This window comes from Antechinus flavipes, chromosome 1, assembly GCF_016432865.1.
Source record: "Antechinus flavipes isolate AdamAnt ecotype Samford, QLD, Australia chromosome 1, AdamAnt_v2, whole genome shotgun sequence".
NCBI lineage: Eukaryota > Metazoa > Chordata > Mammalia > Dasyuromorphia > Dasyuridae > Antechinus > Antechinus flavipes.
Window position 1 is genome coordinate 283058518 of NC_067398.1, and position 27229 is coordinate 283085746.

The 27229-nt window shown below is 36.3% G+C and overlaps 1 protein-coding gene across 6 annotated transcripts in view; it reads left to right on the forward strand.

Moving 5' to 3' along the window:
- Positions 1–7545: 7545 nt before the first annotated feature.
- Positions 7546–27229, forward strand: part of ENTREP1 (endosomal transmembrane epsin interactor 1) — an 80379-nt gene continuing 60695 nt past the window's right edge. For 2 of the 6 annotated variants that reach the window (XR_007947716.1, XR_007947715.1), the window contains exons 1-2: positions 7549–9310; positions 23685–23741. Coding sequence is in view for 4 of the 6 variants with exons in the window: in XM_051961950.1 (XP_051817910.1) it covers positions 8888–9310; positions 23685–23741 (480 nt within the window). In the remaining 2 variants the exon portion in view is untranslated. Of the gene's footprint in view, positions 9311–23684; positions 23742–27229 lie in introns of all 6 variants that reach the window. The other 4 variants (XM_051961950.1, XM_051961970.1, XM_051961962.1 and 1 more) reach the window with 4 other exon arrangements.

A 27229-nucleotide genomic window follows, 5' to 3' on the forward strand; every position in this document is an offset into this window, starting at 1 on the left:
GTTTTTATGTCCTAATATATGGTCAATTTTTGTATAGGTTCCATGAACTGCTGAAAAGAAAGTGTATTCCTTTCTGTCTCCATTACATTTTCTCCAGAGATCTATTATATCTAGCTTTTCTAGTATTCTGTTTACCTCTTTGACTTCTTTCTTATTTATTTTCTGGTTTGATTTATCTAATTCTGAGAGTGCAAGGTTAAGATCTCCCACTATTATAGTTTTACTGTCTATTTCTTCTTGCAGCTCTCTTAGTTTCTCTTTTAAGAATTTAGATGCTACCCCACTTGGTGCATATATGTTTAATATAGATAGTGCTTCATTATCCATGCTACCCTTTAGCAAGATATAGTGTCCTTCCTTATCTCTTTTAATTAGGTCAATTTTTGCTTTAGCTTGATCTGAGATCAGGATGGCTACCCCTGCTTTTTTGACTTCACCTGAAGCATAGTAGATTTTGCTCCAACCTTTTACCTTTAACCTGCATGTATCTCCCCGCTTCAGGTGTGTTTCCTGTAAACAACATATTGTAGGATTTCCAGTGTAATTCTCAGTTGAACATACTCTGAATTTAAGGATTTTTTACTCCAATATATCTGGCTTTCTTTATTGACTCCAAGTGAGTAGTGTCAGTTTATTTCTCTGGTACTCAGACAAAGCTTTCCATAGATTGGCTTTATCATACAAGTTTTGTCTCCTGAGCTTTACAGGGAGCAATCATAGTTAGGCTGTGTATGAATGAATTGCAACATCTGTGTATGTTGCTTTCCAGTGTTTGGTAATAAACACACATTGAAGACTGTATTCATTAAAATTGTTGAATTTTATAATCCTACCAAGCACTCTGCTTATATATATATTCCCCTGGCTTGGAAGGCACAGAGTACAAAAAGAAAGCACAGTTCCTGCTCTTAGCAGCTTAGGTTCACCAAAGAGAGATAACACAGTTCTCATGAAAGATATACCTGATATACAGGCAGTAATCTGATATCGGAATTGTGAGGGCTTCAGTTTTGTTTCAGTTTCCTTTAAAAACATACCTTTCTTTGACAATTTATTCTTGAGGAAGTTTTATCATCAGTATTTCCTAGTTTCAGGAAACCCAAAATCACGGTAGTTTAGGAAAGAGATAAAGGGAGCCAGCCATTACTGTGATGGCTTTTGGGATTCTTGAACATACTGATGGAATTTAGAATCATAGAATTTGTTTCCTTTGTTTATACATCCCATGCATTTCCCAAAGTCTCTAATCCTTTTCTTCTTCCAGATAGCCATCCGTTATTAGAAGGAGATAGGAAAGAAAGGAAGGAGGGGGAGAAATAAATATTTATATAGTGCCTATCATATGCAACATAATGCATTAAGGCATTTCAAAATTTTTTCTTTTACAAATAGTGCCTTATTTGATCCTCACAACAATCCTGCAAAATAGATGCTGTTATTATCACCATTTGTAGTTGGGAGAATTGAGGAAGAAAGAAGTTAAATGAGTTGCACAAGGTCACATAAGTATCTGAAGTTGGTTTTGAATTTAGATCTTGACTCCAGACCAGAGCTGTAATCACTGAGCCCCTAGCTGATTTGGGAAGAAAAATAAGGCAGGCAAGAAAGGCAAAAAACATTTATTAAGCATCATTGTGCTAAGTGCTTTACAGATATTATTTCATTTGATCTTCACAATAATCCTGGGAACAAGGTTCTATTATTATACTCATATTACAGTTGAAGAAAATGAGGCAGAGGCTAGTTAAGTGACTTGTCTATGGTCACACAGTTAGTAAAATGTTTAAGGTGGTATTTGAACTCAGATCTTTCTAACTCCAGACCTAGCATTATTTCCATTAAAAGTCACAAAGAAAAATAATAAAACAAAACACTACATTATGTAGTATATAATATATAATCTATGTTCTATACACACACATACAGCAAGAGAGAGAAAGAAAGAACCTTTTGAAAGTATAGTGAAGGTTGTTCACTTTTACTAAAAATAATGTTTTAAATGTATAAAATAAAAAACCAATATTACAAAGGAAAACAATTACACTGAAATATGTTTCTCAAGTGGGAACTAGGTGGCATAGTGGGAAGAGTCTTTTTTAATTTTTATTTAATAATTACTTTATATTGACACTCGTTTCTGTTCCGATTTTTTTTTCCCTCCCTCCCTCCACCCCCTCCCCTAGATGGCAAGCAGTCCTTTATATGTTGGATATGTTGCAGTATATCCTAGATACAATATATGTTTGCAGAACCGAACAGTTCTCTTGTTGCATAGGGAGAATTGGATTCAGAAGGTATAAATAACCCGGGAAGAAAAACAAAAATGCAGATAGTTCACATTCGTTTCCCAGTGTTCTTTCTTTGGGTGTAGCTGCTTTTGTCCGTCATTTATCAATTGAAACTCAGGTCTCTTTGTCAAAGAAATCCACTTCCATCAAAATATGTCCTCATACAATATCGTTGTCGAAGTGTATAATGATCTCCTGGTTCTGCTCATTTCACTTAGCATCAGTTCATGTAAGTCTTGCCAGTCCTCTCTGTATTCATCCTGCTGATCATTTCTTACAGAACAATAATATTCCATAACATTCATATACCACAATTTACCCAGCCATTCTCCAATTGATGGGCATCCATTCATTTTCCAGTTTCTAGCCACTACAAACAGGGCTGCTACAAACATTTTGGCACAAACAGGTCCCTTTCCCTTCTTTAGTATTTCTTTGGGATATAAGCCCAATAGAAACACTGCTGGATCAAAGGGTATGCACAATTTGATAATTTTTTGGGCATAATTCCAGATTGCTCTCCAGAATGGTTGGATTCGTTCACAACTCCACCAACAATGCATTAGTGTGTGGAAAGAGTCTTGATCCTACAGTCAGAACTCTTGAGTTCAAATTTGTCCTCAGATACTTACTAGCTGTGTGACCCAGGGAAAGTCACTTAACCCTGTTTTCAGTTTCTTTTTCTGTAAAATGAGCTGGAGAAGTGGCAAACCATCCCAGTCTCTACTAAGGAAACCCTAGAAGAGGTCATGAAAAGTTGGACATGACTGAAAAAGACTAAAATGATTATCAAAATATATTAACAAAAAAAAGTTCACAGACCCCCAGGTTAAGAACTCTTGATCAATACCATGCTGCCTATAATTCTTTGTGACTGTAGAAATCACAATTCTCCGCAATCCAAGAAGAAAACTGAATTGACTTCCTATGCATAGGATCCGTATTGATAGAGCTACCTCATAAGAAAATATTGATGTGGATATATTTAATTGATTATTAAACAACTTCATCCTCTTAGGGCAAACATTGATGTATATCAATTATCTTTTTTGGGGGGAGGTTAACTAAATCAACATTTAATTATAGCGGGTGAACTCTATTCCATGATGGAGCTGTGAATGCCACAGAAATCCTGCTAATGTAAAACTGGTAATTATATCAATACTGGGTTACTAAGAAGTCCTTCCATTCTCTTTCAAACACTATTATATGAAGCAATATTCATCTTCCCCCCAAACTGAGGCCCCAAAGGAGTCCAGTGAATACAGTTATCCAAATGCACTCCTGATGATCAATAGCTGGCTGTGGAGGAACTAGCAGCCAGGGTAGGAGTTTCAAGTATATGTCATTGCATATTACTGTGTGAAGAAGTAGTGACAATGAAAATCCAGTGATGGCTAAAAGGAATGTTCATGATACTGGTCTTTATCATCATCATAATCAGATGTCTCTTCTATCAACAAATGAATTACTAGATTCAGCATTTTTTTGCTGGCCAAACTTCTGGCATAGTAAACCAAGTAATTACTCCTTAGATTTAATGACAAGAGTCCTCAAGGTAAGGAGGGTATGTGCCTCTAATGTTGAAATTGTCTTCAATTTATTCTGTGTTAGATAAATTGTAGGGCTGGTAATAACAGCATTATCTTAGTTTAGTTAAAATACTCAGAGGTTGTTGAACATTTAATACAAAAGGTTTACATTGCCCTAACCCAGCAAGATAATACAACATGGAATCTCAATTTCTTGTAGCCAGGCTCAGTAGCCTGCTCATCAGTATTAGAGAATTCATTTGGTTTTAGGCACTCATCAAATCTGTGAGGGATAGATTTTGGAACCTTTTAAGTTTTTTTCAACACCTGGAGTCAATCAGGGCTCAAGATAGCTTTGTCCTAAGCTTATCCCTTATTGGCTGGAGGGGTGGGAGGTGGGAAAGGAAGCTTCATCATCAAAGCAGAGGCCAATCAGTTAGAGGTGGGAATGAGGGTAGGCATAGATTTGTCCTATTATATCCTCTATGTTATATTGTTTGTACAGAATTGTTTGTAGGTTGTTTCTCCTATTTGACTGTGAATTCCTTGAGAGCAGGGATCATATATTCTGTCTTTCTTTGTATCCTTAGCCCTTACCATAGTGCCTACACATCACAGGTGTTTAATAAATGTTTGTTAAATTTATTTTAGCCACAAGTATTCCCTTATAAGTGGTATAGAATCCAAATTCTTGGAGAAGTTAAATGAGTTACAGGTAGAAATAGACAGCAAAACTTTAATAATGGGGGGAGGGTCTCAACTCCTTCCTCACAGAACTAGTTAAGTCTAACCACAAAATAAATAAGGAAAGGAAGCAAATAGAATTTTTAGAAAAGTTAGATATGATAGAACTCTGGAGAAAATTGAATGGGGATAGAAAGAAAAGTACCTGTTCTCAGTAATATATGGCATCTACACACACTCACCCCCCCCCCCCAATCAAATGCAGAAGTATTATTAGATACATCTTTTTCAGATCATGACAAAAATTACACAGAATAAAGGGTCATGAAATGTGACTAAAAATTAATTGGAAACTAAATAATCCTAAAAGAAGAGTGGGTCAAACAAATAATAGAAACAATAATTTCATCAAAGAGAAACACTGTAATGAATCAACATACTGAAACTTGAGGGATTCAGCCAAAACTGATCTTTGGGGAAATTTTATATCTCCAAATTCTTATATGAATAAAATAGGGAAAGATGAGATCGGTGAAATGGGCATACAATTTAAAAAGCTAGGAAAAAGACAAATTAAAAATCCCTAATTAAATACCAAATTAGAAATTCTGAAAGTCAAGGAAGAGATTAATAAAATTAAAAGAAAATTATTGAACTAATATATTTTTAAGGAAGCTTAAATTATTTTAATGTATACCTTGTTGAATACATTTTATTTTACTGAATCAGTTTTTTGGGAGACAGCGGAAAAGAAGCATGGTGGAATCTCGGCATCTTTCAAGTAATTGTGACATTATATTCATATTTTTCTAGTATAATTAGTACTACTGATTTCTAATCATTAAGTTCTGGATAAAACTTCTTTTTTTAAATAAGTGTCATATGCATGGAAAAAAAATCTTGCACTTTATTACTATCAAAAAAAAAGGCAACTGAGACAATAATATCTACTGACTTATATGATTACACTTCCATCTATTAAAAAAATCTTTATGAGTCATCCATATTTGGATGGAGAGAATCATTAATCAAAGTATTTTATTGTAATATCTGGACTAGCTCTCTGGAGGACCTTGGAGTCCACCCCAGTCCTTGGTCTTAGTAGAGGACTGATGGAGGCAGAAGAGCTACCATGTAGATGGTCAAAGATGGAGTCTGAAGGATGGTGGCTCAGAGAACATTCCCAGTTGTCCCAGATCTTAAAATACTTCAGTACGATTACATCACTACAACACACTGAACATGCACACAACCATTACATGACCATATCAAGTACTAAATATATGCTTAACTATAAGTACTTTGCTAATCTAGATTTAAGTACACCTTTTCAGAGTTCTGGCCTTCTACATTTTATAGAGAACAAGCTGTTTTCACAAGTAATATTTAATAATGGACCATGGGAGTATGATAGGGCAAGCATAGTATTGGTTACTGGTAGTTGGATGGCCCAGGGCAGTGGTAAAAGGAGGGCAATTTCTAGGTCAAATAGGAGGAATGTAATACCAACTAGGAAGAATTTTATTGAGAATGGGAGTTGGGCGGAGCCTAAGGGATCAAATCCACATTTGTAGGAGCTAGATTTTTCTAGGTGTAAGTAGAGTTGTGGTAATCAAAAGGCGATGAAAACCATGATTGTTGCTGGGGCAGAGTTGATCAGGAGAGTTATGATTAGGTTCACAGGACAAAATAGTCAATAATTATAGCAATCTAGTGTTTGACAAATCCAAAGATCCCAACTTTTGGGATAAGAATTCACTATTTGACAAAAACTGCTGGGAAAACTGCAAATTAATATGGCAGAAATTAGGCACGGATCCACACTTAACACTGTACACCAAGATAAGATCAAAATGGGTCCATGATTTAGGCATAAAGAACGAGGTTATAAATAAATTAGAGGAACATAGAATAGTTTACCTCTCAGACTTGTGGAAGAGGAAGGAATTTGTGACCAAAAAAGAACTAGAGATCATTATTGATCACAAAATAGAACATTTTGATTATATCAAATTAAAAAGCCTTTGTACAAACAAAATTAATGCAAACAAGATTAGAAGGAAAGCAACAAACTGGGAAAACATTTCCACAGTTAAAGTTTCTGATAAAGGCCTCATTTCCAAAATATATAGAGAATTGACTAATTTATAAGAAATCAAGCCATTCTCCAGTTGATAAATGGTCAAAGGATATGAACAGACAATTTTCAGATGATGAAATTGAAACTATTTCCACTCATATGAAAGTGTTCCAATTCACTACTGATCAGAGAAATGCAAATTAAGACAACTCTGAGATACCACTACACACCTGTCAGACTGGCTAGGATGACTGGGGAAAAAATAGTGATGAATATTGGAGGGGATGCGGGGAAAATTGGGACATTGTTGTTGGAGCTGTGATCTAATCCAACCATTCTGGAGAACAATGTGGAATTATGCCCAAAAAGTTATCAAGCTGTGCATACTCTTTGATCCAGCAGTGTTACTATTGGGCTTATATCCCAAAAAGATACTAAAGAAGGGAAAGGGACCTGCATGTGCCAAAATGTTTGTGGCAGCCCTTTTTGTAGTGGCTAGAAAATGGAAAATGAATGGATGCCCATCAATTGGAGAATGGCTGGGTAAATTGTGGTATATGAATGTTATGGAATATTATTGTTCTGTAAGAAATGACCAGCAGGATGAGTACAGAGAGGCCTGGAAAGACTTACATGAACTGATGCTAAGTGAAATGAGCAGAATCAGGAGATCATTATATACTTCAGCAACAATACTGTATGAGGATGTATTCTGATGGAAGTGGATATCTTCGAAAAAAAGAAAGATCTAATTCAGTTCCAATTAATCAGTGATGGACAGAAGCAGCTACACCCAGAGAAGGAACACTGGAAAATGAGTATTTGCATTTTTGTTTTTCTTCCCAGGTTATTTTTACCTTCTGAATCCAATTCTTCTTGCACAACAAGAGAACTGTTCGGTTCTGCACACATATATTGTTATCTAAGATATACTATAACATATTTACCATGTATAAGACTGATTGCCATCTAGGGGAGGGGGTAGAGGGAGGGAAGGGAAAAATCGGAACAGAAGTGAGTGCAAGGGATAATGCTGTAAAAAATTACTCATGCATATGTACTGTCAATAAAAAGTTATAATTAAAAAAAAAAAAAAAGAAACCATGCAAAGTGACATCTTGAGCCGCTGCTTGGGATAGTCATCCAGACAGAGCATCAACAAGTGGGTTTGGAGAGCGACCCTATCCGCTCAGGTTTCCCTTTTGTTAACAGCTCTGACCCCAGTAGTCTGGCGACTTCCTCGGCTCCAAAAATTTCCTAGAAACGCAACGACTCTAAAACTCAGGTTGGTGGCAGGGAGGAGAGAGCTGGCTGAGGTCATCCTCAGACCTCCGACTTCCCACCTCCAACGAGACACGAGATTAAAAGTAGAGAAGCGACAAGGGAAAGGAAGATTCAGGACCCAGCTCGGTTCCTGTTTGCTACTTGCAGCCGTGGCGGCCAAACAACCTCAGTCTCATTCCCCTTCCTCCCTCCAACCCCCACCTCTTGAGGTCTCTCAGGATCGCTTCTTTCCTCTCTCGTTAAGGACCGGCAAACAATCCAGCAGATTAAGAGACTCTCCCCACTACCTCAGGAGGAGTTACTGGAAAACTTCAAACTCGGAGCCTTCCGCCTCAGACCGTTCGCCTGTAGAGAGGCTGGCCGCGGGCTGATCTTCCTCCCCTCCCCCCCGCCAGATTATAGTTTAACCGCCGGAGTACTGGAAACCATGCGACTGCCGGTGCACTAGGTTGTGGGCGGTGGCTATGGCAGCGGCCGCGGCAGTAGCAGCAAGTAGTATGTGGGGGAGGGAGGAGACTGTCAATGGCTGCAGGTGGTTTGAGTGGATCGAGCGGCCTCAGTAACAGCAGCAGCTCAGTATTCGAGGTGGAAGAAGTACTTGCAAGTGTTGGAAGACCGGGTCCTCCAGTACTTGGGAAAAGCTCGGCACCGGTTGTAGAAACTAGGATACCGTTTCCTTCTTACTTCGTTTCTCTGACATCTCCTTTGCCCCCGCCCCTTGCCCCACTCTGAGTGGTGCTTACCGCCTCTGTCGTCTCCTCTTCCTTCCCCTCCTTCTTCTCCCTTTCCCTCCTCCCTGTCCCTTTCCCTCCTCCCTTCTCCCCCTCCTCTTTACTCCTTTTTCTTCTCCTTCCTCCCCCTCTTTTCCTTTCTCCCTCTCTTTCCTCTTTCCTCCTCCTCCTTTCTTCCTCTTCTCCCTCCTCCTTCTCCTCCCCCTCCTTCCCCTTTTCATCAGACTAGGATCCAGCCCCTGCCCTTCAACGTCTCCTTGCAACCGAGGCCGCCCACCCTTCCTTCCCATGTCTCTTCCCGTGGTACTCCCAGGCTCCTGCTGCCCGGTGGCGGGACTTTGCGCCGGGACGCAGGCTGGGGGTCCCAGCAATTCGGCTACTATGGCCACCGCAGCCCGAGAGCCGCCGCTGGCCCCGCTCCAGCCCCGCTTGTCGCGGGCAGGGCTGCAGCCCACGGTGCGGCCTCGCTGTGCAGTTGCTTCGGCCACCTCAGTGCTCTCGCCGTTACAGCCCCCGCTGTCCTCCCGCCGGGCTGCCTCCGCCGCCGCCGGGGTTTCGGGATCCGGACTGCTGCCCGCCCGCCCGTTGCTGTCCCTGGGCCTCCTGCAGCTCATCTTAGGTTGCTGCATGGTGGCGCTCAGCTTTGGAGCGCTATCTCTGAGTAGTTCCCCGCAGGTGAAGAACTCGTGCCCGTTTTGGGCAGGCTCTTCGGTAAGTAGTTCTCTGGTCTCTGAGCTTGAGCAGTCCCAGGTGAGAAGCATGCATGAGGATGACAGCATTCTTTTAGGGACAAGGAAGTTAAGGGGTCTTGCCTACTTCAGGCTCTTCTGTGCCCCTCCTAATTTGTTCTTCGGGGTAGCACTTTTATGGTGCAATTCTGTTGTGGCTCATAGCTTTGAGAGGTTGGGCAGCCTTTTATGAATGTATGTAAAGATTGTAACTTTTTTCCATCTGGATTTAAAATTTTAATACGTAACTGTCATCTTTCTGGAGTAATGTTTTACAGCTATTCCCACTAGTTAAAGTAGAGAGGAGCACACTGAAGGGAGAGAAAGGGAGAAGAAAAGGGAGAGGGAGAGAGAGATTGAGATTTTCGGGGTTATGATGAGCTTGTCTGGGGTAGAATCTATACTTTTCCTTCATTGCTGCGTATGTACATGTAACTATTTTTAAATGTGATATTTGCATAATATAGCTATGTAACGATAGTATTTGAGGAAAGGTTCAAATGTAATGGAGAAGGTACAGGTGCAGATAGGATGTATTTTGTTATTCTGGTGTAAATAGAAAAAAGTTTTAAGTAATTGTGTTATGTTTCTATAACCTATGTTTCTATAGGTATGTCACTATATGAAGAAAGCAGTTTTAACCTTAAATCAGATACAGTGTTTAATTCAGGAGACCATCTAGAGATGCCTGTTTTTAGCCTCAGGATTCTTGTCTTGCACAACAGTTGCAATTTGATACTGGTTCCCTGTTGAATATGTTTTAAAGTACATGAACCCTTAATAAATCTGTTCATAGGATCTCCATGTAGGCCTTTGAGAGTGAGAGTAATAGCTTCATAGGATTGCCTGCTGTTAAGAGATGTAGCCACAGCCTATTTAAGGTGCAGTGATGAATCTTAAGTGCTGTAACAATCTAGGCATGTGAAAAGTTAGAAAACATAATGACCCAAAAAGTTTTCTGTGAGGGTTTTGCTCTCCAAGACTTGGAGTCTTGGAAACAAAGGCTCACATTCCACCAGGGGGGCTTTGTGGAAAAGCAAGAGGGCCAGTCACTATGAAATTTAAGACAAATTAAGTTTCTTATGAACTAGTTAAAACCCTAATGAAAACTTCTAGACTACACTTTCTTTTTAATGCATGTGTCTTTAGGGCTCTAATGAATATACATTATGTGTTGAATCTCATATTTTCCTGTAACACACTTCCCTTTAAAAAAAAAAAAGAGTGATTTATTTATTTTCTTTCCTTTTTGATCTGATTTTTCTTGTGTAGCAAGAGAATCGTATAAATATGTTTACACATATTGAATTTAACATATATTTTAACATGTATAACATATATTGGATTGCTTACCATCTAGGGGAAGGGGTGGGAGGAAGAAGGGGAAACTCAGAAACACAAGGCTATGCAAGGATCAATGTTGAAAAATTATCCATGCATATGTTTTGAAAATAGAAAGTATTTTTTTAAAGATTGAAACAATCATACAAACAGAATAATATAGAAGAGTCAAAAGTAACTTCCCACAGTTCAGCTTTATGTTTGACTAATGTAACATCAACATTAGAGGGCCCAACTAGATTGATATTTTATTCTTAATTTTTCTTTCCTCACTGCAGTAGTCCAATGATAGATGATTTTTATGGATAATACAATATATACTGTGACCAATAATGTGTAAAACCTGCTATGAGACCACCATTATCACCTTCTAATAATCAAAAATTGGCTTCTTGCTTTGCTCTACATTCTGGTGCCTCTTTTAGGAGGATATTCAGTGGATCATAAGCCTAGAGCAGAAGAGCACTCATAGCCTCTATTGTCCAACTACCCTTTCCTGTTTTATAATTTTTTAAAAATAACTTTTTATTGACAGAACCCATGCCAGGGTAATTTTTTACAGCACTATCCCTTGCACTCACTTCTGTTCCGATTTTTCCCCTCCCTCCCTCCTTCCCTCCCTCCCTTCCTCCATCCCCTTCCCCCTTCCTCCACCCCCTCCCCCAGATGGCAAGCAGTCCTTTACATGTTAAATAGGTTACAGTATATCCTAGATACAATATATGTGTGCAGAACCGAACAGTTTTCTTGTTGCACAGGGAGAATTGTTTTCAGAAGGTATAAATAACCCGGGAAGAAAAACAAAAATGCAAGCAGTTTATATTCATTTCCCAATGTTCTTTCTTTGGGTGTAGCTGCTTCTGTCCATCCTTGATCAATTGAAACTAAATTAGCTCTCTTTATCGAAGAGATCCACTTCCATCAGAATACATCCTCAAACAGTATCGTTGTTGAGGTATACAATGATCTCCTGATTCTGCTCATTTCACTTAGCATCAGTTCATGTAAGTCTTGTCAGTCCTCTCTGTATTCATCCTGCTGGTCATTCCTTACAGAACAATAATATTCCATATCCTGTTTTATAATTGAGGAAACTGAAGTCAAAGTATGTTAAGTGGGTTTGGTCACATAGGAAGTATGGGTATCCTTTCCCTAGTACCACACGACTTCCCAACTTTAATCAGAGGTCTACATTTAACAGTTTGGGAATCAGATCCATAGTTCATTTATAAATATATATAATTATATATAATATACATAAATATATATAAAATAAATGAGGCAAGTCCTAGTTACTACATGATAGACTTAGATCTAAATGGGATCTTAGAGACCATTCATTGAAAGGCACCTAAGTATTGTGGGTAGAGTACTTGATCTGGAGTCAGATGATCTACTTCAAATTCCATCTCGTGACACATACCTATGTGTGTCCTTGGACAAGTTCTCTGACAAGTTTTCATCTATAAAATGAAACAATTGGATTGGATGCTCTCCGAGTATCCTTTCTGATATACATGTACCCTTCTTTATTTTATATATGAAGGATTCAGGTCCAGAGGAGTCAGAAGTTCCATGAGATTAGGAACACTATATTTTATTAATATTTTATCTTTCTCATGCTTGTAGACTGTTATACAATAGATGCTTAATGAAAGTATAAGGCACTGGAGGAAGAACAGATTCAAACATAGTACAAAGAATACTAGTCCAATTAATCCAGTCATCTTCACAGAAGCCTGTATTGTTCCTCTTCTCTGTCTCACCTGTGCCTTCTCTGGTATGATGCTTAGGAAATGGCAAACTAGTTTAAATAATTTGTGATTTGGAACAAGAAACTCCATTTTGTCCTGGAAATTTTTTTCTTGTTTTAAGTTCAACCTTCCCACTAAGTTATATGCAGTAATTTTCCATAAATGGCTTCTTTACTTTAGATTGATCCCATTCTTTACTGGGATCACAAAATCAACACCTACTTACTATAGTTGAATAAACAGGAGGTTAACAGTAAGTGCTTTAATTCCTGAATTATTTGGCTGTTAACATCTTGATAAAAGTTTACATATCATTAAAATGTTTTTATATTACATTTTTTTAATCAACAAAAATCCAGTTTCTCTCTCTGCCACCTTAATCCCACTTGAGAAAGAAAAAAAAACATTTGCAAATATTTACAAACAATATTCTTGCATTGTTCATGTTAAAAAATAATAAAAAGCTCTCAATCTGCACTCTGCATTTATCACCTCTATTAGAAAGTGAATAGTGTGTTTCATCATGAATTCCCTGATCATTGTGATTAGAGTTCCTAAATCTTTCAGTTTTATGTCTATACATGTTATTGGCCTTGTTGTTCTCCTAGTTCTGTTCACTTCACTTTGCATTGTTCATACAAGTTTTCTCAAATTTCCTTGAAACCATCCTTTTCAACATTTTCTATAGTAGTACCTTTCCTGTCACATTTATAAACCATAATTTGTTCAGACCCCAACTGATGGGTAGTCCTCTCAGTTTCTAATTCTTTGCTACCACAAAAAGAGCTTCTATATTTTGCTATATGAGACTGACACCATTTAAAGTAATTATTTGTATTCACAATTGTAATTATGATATTGTCCTGGAATCAGGAAACTTTTGATTTATTTCAACATGGGAAAGACTAAAAATATTGACATCTCTTATTATTAGGCCCAACTCATTTAATTTTATTTAGCTAAAATAAAGTGTTCATAGAAAAGCTGAAAAATACCATGGGTGAGGAATGGGCAGTAGTTTTAAATTCAAGGTAATTCCTTCAATATCATTTGAAATTTAGGGAGCTAGATTAGAAAGAACAACATAACCTAAATATTGAATTGCACTAAATATAAAATAGGAGCACTATGTATACGGATATCCTCAATATGTTAAGATTTGAATGGCCAGCATGGGCTTTGGCCCATACCAATTAAATAGACAAATCTATTGACTTTAAGGAGAGTTTTGCCCACAAGAGGAATACAGATTAGGGCTCATGAATAAATAAATGCATTATTTAAGAGAGAAATAAAACACTGGAATATATCAACAATAGAGGTATTTTTCCAAACTTCTGAAAATCATAGTATTCTAGAAACCAAGAAGAGAATGTCTATGTAATTTCTGTTGTCTAAATACTAAAGAGTTAAAGAAGTAAAAATATGTAGTTTTTTATTAAAGAACAAACAAGCCCTATTTGATAAAATCATAAACAAAAGAACCAGTTTTTAGAACTTTAAACTGTCCTCTCAAAAAGTTATAGAAACAATTTGAAGGCTAATTTCATTAACATATATGACATACTTGAGAAATAGCCCAAATGCCTTCTCCTTGTCTCTGTCTCTCTTTGTCCCCCCATCCCTTATGTGTGATTCCATCAGTGCAAGGACCCCCCAGTGAGAAAACTTGTGTCCATGCTGGTCCTGTGTTCTTAGAGGATTTCTATGAACACTGAGATTAAACGTCCAAGGTCAGACAGAGAGCATGAATTAGAAGCCTCGCATAAGTTCTAAATAAGATTTGCACCCAAGCCTTCTTAACTCTAGAGAGAGTCTGAAAAAGCTGAGTTGATTCTAGATTTAGGATCTTGCGACAGATTATCTCTAAGAATGTAAGTTAAAGATAGGTTGTTAAAAGGAATTTCCACTGAGAACATACACTAATAAAATGATAGAAAATGGGCAAACATAGACACACACACACATACCCCCACACCCACCCACCCTCTCTCTTTATACAGGCACACACATACACACATGTATTAAAACTAGTTAGCTTTAACTGGCCTATTGATGAATAGGATCTAAGCCAAGTCTCATTTAGTCATTTAGTCATTTAGTCACCCAAAAGTACTCATTTTGGGTACTGATTGACTTAGATTGAATGTAAATAGCAGTCGTTTCTGCTTTGACCATAAACACCTAAATCTTCCCCTGCAGAATCATTTATTTAGATTTTTTGGGACTAAGCTAATGAGATTCTTTGCTTTAATTGCTGTCTAGTTTTAATCATTGAATGGGTACAGCCTCAGTCAAACTGAGACCTCTTGAAGAACTTAGCTTAAAAAGGCCAATATCTCCCATTTCATCCAGGGCCATCTCCAGTCATCTTGATCTATATTGATTTAAAGGGGATTTTCTACCCCTTTATTCTCAGTGGATTTCTTAATTTGGAGTAATTAGGTGATTAAAAATGGGGGCTGACAGTGAACTTTTAGCTATTGCAGTCTCTAGCTTATGGATGATCTATACACAGTAACAGCTGCTGCTATTCTCCCCCAACGCTTCCTTTCCTCCTTCTGCCTGAGCCGCAGCTATTGCTGCCTTCTAGGAGCCACAGATTATTGCTCCCTTACTCTCAGCTCTTTTTTTATTTAGCAGGCAATGCAGAAGGTTCCACACCCATACTTCCCTCTCTCCACCTTCAATTCAGTCTCACAGGAGCTCTGCTTTGCTCTTCTCCACTGGAGATCTTTGAGGAGCTGGAGGAAGAGGGAGTATTCACCACACATGTGAATGAAGAAGATGGTTCTTGTGCTCAGATTGTGGAAGAGGAGATGAGTTCTTAGCATCTCTAGTAGGAATTTTCGATACATCTTCCAAATGAAGCAATTTTTAAAAAGGTGGTTAGGTTCTATTATGCCATCAGTACTACATACATAATGTTATTGTTGTTCAGTCGGGTCTGAATTTTGTGACACTATGGATTAAGTATAATATCCATAGTGTTTTCTTGGCAAAGTTATTGGAGTGGTTTGTCATTTCCTTCTCCAATGGATTAAGCCAAAAAAAAAAAAAAAAGTTGGTGTAAGTGACTTGCCCAGGGTCTACTAAGAATTTGAAGCTGGATTTGATCCTAGGTCTACATCATTTTAGTCCCAGAGTTCTAGCCACTGAATTATCTAGCTACCTTGTGTTACATGGTGCATCAGTATAATATCCTAAACAGATTGTTGTGTCTTAATCTGGGCATCTAACCACAATTTACAATATTATTTTGGGTGGAATTCATTTTGAATTACAATAGTGATAGTAATGTAATCCTTTAAAGCAAAAAGTCTTAAACTTTCTGTAGAATGGACTACTTTGGCAACTGGATGACACTTATGGACTCCTCAGAAGAGACAAAAAAGCAATAGTCTCCAAACTATTTATATTTCTCTTTGGAATGCATTATGCTAGGGCTGTTCTCCATATTTATCATTTACTAAAAAGCAGTAAAGTATGATGGAAATAAGCCTTGGTTCCAAAGAAAAAAAGTGAGAAAACAACTACTTCTACTCCACATCTTTCTACACTATAAAAGCATGTCTTACTTTTTTTACTCGTTTTGTAAATGTCTTCCCTTCTTCTCCCTTCATTTTTTATTCTTTGTTAAAAGGGATTGCTTTTATGATGAAAAAATATTGTAATTTAGACACATGTCACTAAAGGGGAAATCTCTGAGGTTTTATACATTTTTAAACATGTATGTGGGAAGGGAAACATTCACTGGAAATGTAGACGACTGAAATTAGGCTTGGAGCTCATATATTTCTTTTTTTTAGCATCGACAGTTTTATATTATAATTTTATAATCATAATTCATATTATACAAAAGTATATATGTAAATTATATACAGTGTACGATAATATGTATTTTATATTATGAGCGTTGTCCTGATTCCTAGGCTTTTTAGATGTTGAAATGTTACTTTTTAAAAATAACTTGATATGAAAAATATTCTTTGAGTGACCTTAAAAATTTTTGGTAACTTTGAAGTAAGCATTTAATTTAATTTTTATATTCAAATGTCAGAAGATAATAAAATTTACTATAAGGCACTGGTTCAAATCTTGGCTCAGACATTTCACTTATTAACTTAGGGGCTTCAGATAAGTCAACTTGGTGTGCCTTAGTTTCTTATCTGCAAAATAAGAATAGTGATGCCTGTATGATTCTCTTCATAGAGTTGCTGTACACAAAAAAATGCTTTGTAAGACTGAAATTAATATACAAATGTGAGCTTTTTTTATTTTGATCTTCACAAATGTAGTTTTTTTATTCTTAGCACATACCAGTGATATCAGATATATGTTACACACTTTTCAGAAAAAGGATTTTTAGAAACATATTAACTTAATATCTAATATTTAAAAAGTGCTATATGGTTTGCAAAATGCTTTGCAATTATTAAAATTCTATATTAGAATATGGAAATCAGATATTGAGAAAAGTTTGTTAAAGAAGAATCTTTAAGGAATTTCCTTAACATTTTTGGCCAAAAGTGGGGTATACTGTTTTTTTTTTTTCCTATATTAGAATATGTTAGTATTTTTTCTTTTTCTTTTTTTTTTAATTTTATTTTTTAAAATAACTTTTTATTGACAGAACCCATGACAGAGTAATTTTTTACAGCATTATCCCTTGCACTCACTTATGTTCTGATTTTTCCCCTCCCTCCCTTTACTCCTTCCCCCAGATGGCAAACAATCCTTTACATGTTAAATAGGTTACAGTATATCCTAGATACAGTATATGTGTGCAGAACCGAACAGTTTTCTTATTGCACAGGGAGAATTGGATTCAGAAGGTATAAATAACCCGGAAGAAAAACAAAAATGCAAGCAGTTTATATTCATTTCTCAGGGTTCTTTCTTTGAGTGTAGCTACTTCTGTCCATCCTTGATCAATTGAGACTGAATTAGCTCTCTTTATCGAAGAGGTCCACTTCCATCAGAATACATCCTCATACAGTATCGTTGTTGAAGTATATAATGATCTCCTAGTTCTGCTCATTTCACTTAGCATCAGTTCATGTAAGTCTTGCCAATCCTCTCTGTATTCATCCTGCTGGTCATTCCTTACAGAACAATAATATTCCATAACGTTCATATACCACAATTTACCCACCCATTCTCCAATTGATGGGCATCCATTAATTTTCCAGTTTCTAGCCACTACAAACAAGGCTGCCACAAACATTTTGGCACATACAGGAGGGATATACTCTTGTTTGGGAAGAGGGAACACTGAGTACAAGAGAAACTTTATACTTTTTAGTTCGGTTCACTCTCAGTCCCCTACCTTCAGAGAAAGGATTGTTCCATTCTGTGCCAGGTTACAAGCTTTCTGATACTTCCACTTCCTCCTAAATGTCTAAGCATGTCTAAGCATGTCCTATTCCCCCCTTATCATATAGCCCACGTTCAAAAATGGCAGAAAACTCTTCCTATAAGGCCTGTTGTTTAATATTCAATTAACCTAAGCAAGCACAGTAGTGATTTGGTTCAGTGAGGTCATTGACCTCAACCAGTTTGAGCTAGATCTGCTATTATCTTAAGTTTGGTTTTCTTAAAACCACAAGGCTCTTTCTGATTGGCTGAATCCACCTGTGCCTTCCCAGCTCCCCAATTCCTTGTTCACTTAAGACTTCTTTTTAGAAGTTTCAATGTTTTCATTGAAACTTAATTGTTCTGTGGAAACTTAACCTTCCTTAATTTCTTACATTCTGAAAACCCATTGATCAGTGATACAAGTGGTATTTTACAATACTTTGAAGCTTACAACATTCTATGGAAACTTGACTTTTCAGTATTTCTTACAATTCCCCCATTTCCTTTTAATAAGGATTTGTTTTCTACATTTTTTCTGTTGCCCCTTCTTCAAACCTTTTTAATATCATCTCATATTCCTGATTTATGTTTTGATCTTCCTCAAAAGTAACCATTCTCATTTAACATTTCCCTTTAAACTAAAAATATAACCTGAAAGGAATAAGACTAACAGGAATACAATAAACTTGGCTCACACAAGCGGAACAATAAAAACAATATGTTCCACATTCCTTAGCTAAGTACACAGTTATATGTAGATCCTTAGCTTGAACCCATCATCTTTCTATTTTTTGGGGGAGATGGTATTCTGGGGACAAAGGCTGGAGATATCAGTCTTCCACAGGAATTGTGGCTACTTTAAACTGTAAGGGATGTGGAGTTGAGTCATTCTATAGGGTAAACCTTATTTCATATAGACATATGCATGTAGCAAGAGATAAAGGACTAAGCCAAGGCTTATTTACTTACTATTTAGGATAAATGATTACATATTTTCAGATTCAAAACTGCAAGATCTTACATATTTGAATTGTACTTATGGTTTGACCACTTTTCCTCATTATAGAAACTTGCCATCAGAAGAAAAAGCAGGAATATGTTTATAAGAACAACAAAACTGATTCTTCAGGTCTCATCCTATCATATATGTGACAAGATAAAGCATCCTTAGCTCAGTTTGACTTGATAATTGTCAGTTTTCAACCAATTATTCATTTTATAGTCAGACTCAGGAATAATGAAATAGGTTTTTATTCAAAGTAACACCACTGAGAAATTGAGTCAGAAGGATCTTATCTTAAGTGGAGCCCAAGGTTGTTCTCCCAGCTCTTGCCTAGATACTAATCTCCATCTGTAACAGTTCAGGATCATATTTTTCTCAGTAACTTGTGGCATATTTCTCTCAGATGGTGGATTACAGAATTAATGATTTCATCAGTCAATTATACCAAAATTCAAAACTAGAAAATACAGCTCCAAGAGATTTTATCTCAAATAGCAGGTATCATTAATGAAAGTCTCAGGTGAATTTAAAATTCAAGGATTACATCCTAAATAAGTATTGACTGTAATCTTACAGTGATAATAGTAAGAAATTTGTCCCAGAAAGTTCACAGTTTACCTTGATATCTAAATAGATGGTTTTAAGTTCAACAATACACAAGTCATTTTGCTTTAAGATACTCAATAACCAATCTGTAGCAAAACATGTTCAATTATTAACTATGTTCAAAAGGACAAAGACATAGATTATTGTTCTCAGAATCTCTTTAAACAGTGGGAACAGCTTTAAGATGACTCAAAACAATCAATTAAATCTCATATATGTAAGAGATTTCACTTAACATTTTTGACCCACTCTTTTTTTCTTTTTGAGTTTAAATTCATTTTATTATATAAGGCAAACATTAGATTAAAAGGGACTTCTGGCCAAGATATACTTGGTGCATGCAGAAAGCACACGCACATCTATTTAAGCTCCATCTTTGCTGACAGAATACTTTCATAACAAGGCCTTGGAATTAGTGCTTGATGAAAAAAAAAAAAAACCACCCACAAATAATTACCAACAGAAGATATCCTCAAAATTCACCAGAAAAGGTCTGTTTTTGCTCACGGGTGGGGATGGTTAGATTAGGCGCAGACTAAGGGCAGGCAGCGGCAGCACAGCAGACAGTGAGAGTACAGAAGGCAGCCCACACTGAATTGACAACTGAGGGGAGTGGGGTGTGATCTCAGCCGTTTCTACGGGGAGAACTTTACCACAGTGTGGCTACTTTGCCCTGGCAGCAAGGCAGTAGATTAGCAGAGAAGCTATAAACACAGGGAGTAAAGATTATAACCCTGAAAAGATAGGGTCTCTCAGGACCTGGCCACAACTACCCAGAGTGTCTCAGCACACTCTCAGAGTCTCAGAGCACAGATGCAGCACAGCCATTGCTGTCTTGCTAGTGCCTCACTGCTGCCCCTTGCAGTTTGTAGAGGAAGCTCAATAATACCATCCAACCCCCCTCCAAAAAAAAAAAAAAAAAAAGCAGACTGCATTTGTTTTATTTGTGAGTTTGTTTTCTTTGATTCTTCTTTCACAAAATGAGCAAAAAATTAAAACGGACTCTTAACTATTGATAGCTTCTATATGGATAGAGAGCAGACTTTAAACCTTGAGGAGACTAAAAACAGACTGTCTCCAGATGAATCCCCAAAGAGGACTATGATCTGGCCCTCAACACACAAGATTCTCATAGAAGAAATTTTAAAAACTCTCACAGGAGATCTAGAAGAAAATTGGGAAAAGGAGAGGGAGGCTTGGCAAGAGAGTCTGGATAAGTCATCCCACTCATTTAAAGATAGAGTGGATAAAAAAAATCAAATCCTTGAAAAACAGAATTAGTGAAATGGAAACAGAAAATAGCTCTCTAAGAAATAAAATTGGCAAAATGGAAAAAAAATTCCATAGAACAAAACAACTCACTTAAAAACTCAATTGAACAATTAGAAAAAGATATAAAAAAGTAAGCGAAGAAAATATTCATTAAAAATCAGAATTGAACAGATGGAATTGAATGACTTGAGCAGACATCAAGAATCAGTCAAGCAAAACCAAAAAAATGAACCAATGGAAAAAAATTTGGAACAAAAGGTCTTGCAGGGGTCAGTGTTGAAAAATTACTCATACATATGTTTTGTAAATAAAAAGGTATTATAATAATAATGTAAAAAAAGAAACATAAGTTTTCAGTATTTTTCATAACTCCATCTCACAGAAAAAGAAACTGAGGCAGACAAAAGTTAAGAGATCTGCTCAGGTTTATATAGCTAGCTAGGTGGAATTTGAATTTAGGTCTTCCTGACTCCAGACCTTCTGCTCTAGCCACTGCTCCCCACTTGACTAACTTATATAGAAATATGATGCCAGTTGAATTTAAATTTTTCTATGGGTAAACTGCAGAGTGGAGAAATCATAACCAAATAAATGAGTGTTAACAATGTGTGTTATACATTTTTTGGGGAAAGGTAAATTGCTTTTTGGAATATGTAAAGCTCCAAAGTACCATGTAATCTTTAAATCATAATATATTTTTGTTTCAACAGATGATGATACAGAGAAATTTGTTCTTCCCAGATTGTTTTTGGCTGTCAATATTAAGATGGGTTTATGTTCTCTCCCTTTTGCAGAGGATATGTCTGCTAGTTCACTCTGTACACAAGGGGAGTCCCCTTTGCAACATTTCCCAAAATGTTTGTGCCTTTGCCCCCAAATGATAGAGAACCCCCTGTCTTGGCAACTCTAATTGTTGGGAAATTTTTCTTGACATCAAGCTTAAATTTGTCTTGTGTATTTTGTGTTATATCTTATTATTTTTGAGGGAGGGACATTTTATTTTAAAATATTTTTTGAAGTTAGGAGGACTTCACACACTTTGGACATAAAAATATATCTTACTGTACAGGAAAGTGTAGATGGGAAAGGAAATAAATTATGACAAAAGGAAAGATGGATTTGGGGAGGTCAGTAGTCAGAAACAAAATATTTTTGATATGTTGAAAGGAAAGAGTGAAAAGAATTAAAAGGAGGGAAATAGAAGGAGAGGAAATACACTTAGCAATGAAAACATTTACAAAGCAAGTTTTTCTGATAAAGGCCTCATTTCTCGAATATATAAAGAATTTTTTTTCAGTTTCAAATTTATAAAAAATAAGACTTTAATCATTCTCTACTAGTTCTTCATTTTTTTGTGAAGTGGAAGTTAACTTTTCATTATTTGTGACTATCCTTGATTTTTTTAGTTATTTAGAATTGGTCTTTTTAGTGATTTCATGTGTATGCTTTTAGTCAGTGTGAATTTTTTGTTGTTGTTCTGTTCTTTTTATGAAGCTAATTCTCCCTGATAAAAAGAGAAGCAAAAATTAGACTTGAATGGATATGGCTTTTCTCCATGGTACATTATCATTGTCTCATTTAATTGGATTATAGGTCTAGTTCCTTTTTTGATATTCCTTTAGCCCCCAAAATGACTGGAAAAAAAAAAACAAACAAATCCTTTTTTGTTGTCTTTAGCATTCATCACCAATTCTGTTTGTCCTGAGTTTTGGTATTCCTAACACTTCTTACAGGGCCACATTATACTTTTGTCTTCATTCTCTATTATCTTGTCCTAGTTTCTATATGTTGTTTCAAAATTTAAGCTGGTTAATAACTTCCTGGAATATGCATACAAGTTTCTTAAAACTTATATGTTTTATAAAAACTTGTAAGCTCTTAAAAAAAAAAAAGCTCTTTCTTTGCTCTTTTCTTTCTTTTTTGGTATCTTATATGCTTGTGGCTCTGGCGTTTTATTCTTCAGAGTTCTTTGTCTAGTCAAGTCCCATTTAATGCTGTGGTAAAATTTACTCCTAATTTGTGAAGGTGTATAGTGTATTAAACTTTCTTGGGTGTTTTTGACTTTTTGAATATTTAACTTTTCTGGGGGAAAAAAACATAAAAATTTTATTATTCGTAAATGGTAATAGTGAATTACTGTTGGATTTGGCAAGAAAAAGCATGTGCGAATTAAAAAAACCTACCACAAGTGGCCCAAACTTCATTGTAAAATGGTAATGGGTTTAGAACAGTGACTGGAATGTAATCAAGGGGTTGAATAACTATTTCCATTATGATTCATTGGCCAACTGCTTAGAATTATAATATCCACAAGGTGGATTCTAGTTTGAGGTTTTAGAAAAAAAAATTCTCTGACTCCTTTTCCTGAGTTTTGAGCTTGTGTTTTATTGAAGTAATACTGTGACTTTTTAATTAGATTCTTCTTAATTGAAATATTGAATTTTTTCCCCAAAGAATACAACATAAAATCATTTCCATTTAACCCAGCTTCATCCTGTTCCCACTGTTCCCCTTCCTAAGAGTCAGTGTGGAAAAATGGGAGTGATGGATTTAGAGTCAAAAACACTTGGGTCCAACCCATACATACTATCTTTATAATTCTGGCCAAGGCACAACCTCTCTCAGCATCAATTTTCTGATTTGTAAAAAGAGAGAGCTGAAATACAGAGCCTCTACCCATGTCTAAATCGATGAGCCTATGATATCGTTGCTGAAGACTTTTATAATAAACTTTTGAGAAGAATGAAACACTTTCTATCTGTGTAGTTCTGTTTTGCTTAAAAGGAAAGACACCCAATTAACAAGGCTATTGTGGAGGAATGGAGATAGCATTTTGTGAAATAGCATACTTAACATTGTCAAGGTAGTGTCTTCTAAGGCTCAGATTTTTTGTAATGAGCAGCAGTGTCAACACTTTTTTTATTAGAAAATTTTAAAGTTTTACAATCTCTTTCAATACATCTCAGAGATTACAGGGACTGTTTTATTGAAAGAAAAATTCATATCCATATTTACTTTTGCAGGTGATCCTTTCTGGAATCATAGGACTAACAACGTGGAAAAGACCGATGATACTTTTGGTATGTTGTGATTTAAAAAACTGTTAACAGGGTTAAAATGTACTGTTAAAAAAAAATCAGTTCTGATATAAAGTGAACATCAAAAAAGTTAAATTTCCTCCTCAAAAAATGAGTGGTGCTGATGAAATTAAGGTCTGGCAGTTGGCACCATATGATGGGATTTGGTAGCAATTTACATCTAACGAACTCACAAGGGTTTTTCTCTTTGCCAAAAGGTTCCTTTATTTATGAGAAGTTACAGACAAAATAAAAAGATAAAATAAATACCAGGAGGAGTAAATATGAAATTGTTTTGGGATAACATATAGTTAGCAAGAAAAGGGGTTAGCAATTAGTACTGGAAAAGACAAGGTCCCCAGTGGAACTGGCAATTAATTAAGAGAAAAGTAGTACTCCATGAGGTGGGAATATATCATTGACTGGCAGGCTAAATCCTAAAAGGCATTTAGCATCCAAAGAGTTAGATAGATAGCTATAACAAGGAGAAATACTTAAAGAAGCATGGGGAAATGTGGGAAGAAATAAGCAACTAAACCAAAAAAGATTCAGCAAAGATGAAGTGGGCCATGGACAGATTTATAGGATAAATTTAACCTGCGAGAGCAGGATTTGACATTATAATGACTTTCTGATTACATGAATTGAGGTGGGATTACCCAAGACCTCCACAGGGTGTAGCTGATCCTCATCAGTGCCCTTTCCTACTTGCCTCAGGAAGTAGTCTTATCAATACTTCAGGCTTTCACCCAGGACCTAGTTAGTGCTAACAAGGCAAAATAATGTAGTTTTACTTATTCATGAAAATAGGATTAGTTATGTCAAACATTCCTTTTTTTTTTTTTTTTGGCTTAAAAAACAATAGCAATTAAACAGGTTACAGCACTTGTCAGAACTGGGTTTATTTATTTCTTCTTGCATAACTAGTGCCATATATTTTTAGTTTTAATTCTTCCAAGGATCTCATTCTACTTTTTTGGTACTCTTACTCCCAGTTAGTTGTATGTAGTACATGATTTATAGAGACATATGTCATTGGTGTGGGTACTTTTTCTTCACTTTTTCATTCATATAATTTTGTTTATGTCTTCTGTGAATCCTCTTTTGAGATTCTAGGTTAGTACATTAGAGGCGATCTTATTCTTTTAATTAATATATGTTGAAGTTAATATTCACTAACTGCCTCTAGCCCTATAATACTACAAATTATTCTTCCTCCCTCCCCCATGAAATCCACTGTCATTTGAAAGTAGTTAAACTACTTGTTCTGGAAAAACAAATTGGATGAAAAATGCATATTGCTTTAATGAAAACATGCAATTGGAGTTAGCATGTACAATCTGATCAGGTGCTGTTGCTGTACAATGATCTGGATACAAAATCAAATAAAAAGAGATCAAAGTGGATTATATTTGGGAATTAATACAGGTTCTTCAATAACCTTAAAAGGTTCATTGATACAAAAATTACTTTTTGAACAATAATATCTTTGGGTTTCAGATTATGGCCGTAAATTTTGGAGTGCCATGATTTTGACGGGGGTGAACCCTGAAACTGTCCCCCTTGACTTGTGGGGAAACAATGGTGGTGAACTCTGAAACTCTCTTCTGACAGTGACCCACCCTTCAGGGCAGTTAGGTGCTTTCATTCTGTTGGAAATCTTGGCACAGACTAGTTGCACCCTCTATTGAGTAGCTATATCCTCTATTGAGTTGAAGATTAGCCCAGGACCATTCCCAGTAGCTCGAACTTAAGTGGTCTCATTCAATTGGAGATCTGGGCCTGATATTCCTGTTGAGTGGCTTGAAACTCCAAGATAAGTACTCTCTTTTCAACTGGAAATCTAGGCCTGGGGGCATTGAATAGAAGCCCCAGCCTCAGACTAATTATAAAAACACAATTTTGAATCCCAAATCTCTGCAGAAGTCTGAAGTCGGATTATGCTTTGCCAAGAAGCTCTCTTCTTGGCACAGCTGCCTGCCAGGACTCTTGCCTGCTGTAAAGATGCCCTTTTCTTAATGTTAACTTTTGCCATTTTCCCTGATAGGACCTTTTGTCACTAAGAAGCCTGTCTTCCTAACAAAGCTGGCATCTCAGTGCCAATAAAAATCCCTTTTCTTGCCACATCCAGATTTTGGGTTTGTGAATTCTTTTGCATTGGACCTGCATCGACCAGAGAGGATTTTCACACCCCAATTCTCTACCATTAACACCGCATCAATTTCAGAAGAATCAAAAAATGTGGGTTGTCCCAAAGATAATAGAAAAAAAATTATGTGACAGGTGTAATTTACACAGAAAAGTATCATAAAAAATATATTTGAGGCCATTTGTTTAGTGAAAATAGGAAAGAACATATAGATAGCCAATCTACTTGGAAGGGAACTATGACTTGGAATTTTAGTGCCTGAGTTAAATTTAGTTTTTCTTGATCCTAGGAAATCACTGAGGTGGCATTGGTGCAGGGTGTTATGCCAGAAATCCACCCTGGGGAAAAAGTGGGTCTCTGAATATATAGTGTCTTGGAACAAGCTCCATCTTCCAGTCACTGGTACTATTAAATTCTTGGAAATGTTAAAAGAACCCAAAGGAAGGGATGATTTATAAATGTTGTTCAGTTGTTTCAGGCATGTCCAATTTTTCATATCTCATTTGGGGATTTCTTGGCAAAAGATACTGGAGTTTGCCATTTTCCTTTTCAACTTATTTTATAGAAGAGAAACTGAGGTAAATAGGGTTTAAGTGACTTGCCCAGGATCACATAGCTAGTAAGTGTCTAAGGCTAGATTTAAACTCAGGAGAATGAGTCTTCCTCATTCCAGAATCTGGGCTCTACCTACTGTACTACCTAGCTCCCCCCATTGACAGACAGACAGACAGAAATTATACAAAAAAAGAATATGTGAAAAGCTTATAATCTGTTCCAGTGGAGGAGGGAACAAATTAATGGGATCATGGATCTAAATAGAATCTAAGTATACCAGAAATAGGGATATACCATTTGAAAAAGTGGGAGCATACTGTGTAATATTGATTCATTAATTAAACTGATTCATTTAATATTTGATCTATTGCCTTCAACACAAAAGGTACTGTGTCAGGTGCTATGTCAATGCGAAAGTGAATAAAATGTGCTATTTGATCCTTATAATTTTGTAGGTGAGATGAATCAGGCCTATAGCTTACTATAATGTATGTATAATTCATTAGACATGTTCTTTCTGGTTTTAGAAGGGAGATAGGTGGCAAAGTGGATAGAGCACTGGACCTAAAGTTAAGATGACCTTGAGTTCAAATCTAATCTCAGACTTTTACTAGCTATATGAACTGTACTCATTTTACTGAGCAAGTCACTTCTATCCATATCAATTTCTTTATTTGCCAAAGTGGATAATAACAGCATCTATTTTTCAGGGTTGTTAAGAAAATAAAATTGGATATTTTAAAAGCATTTTGCAAACCCAATAGCCCTCTATCAGTGTTTTCATATT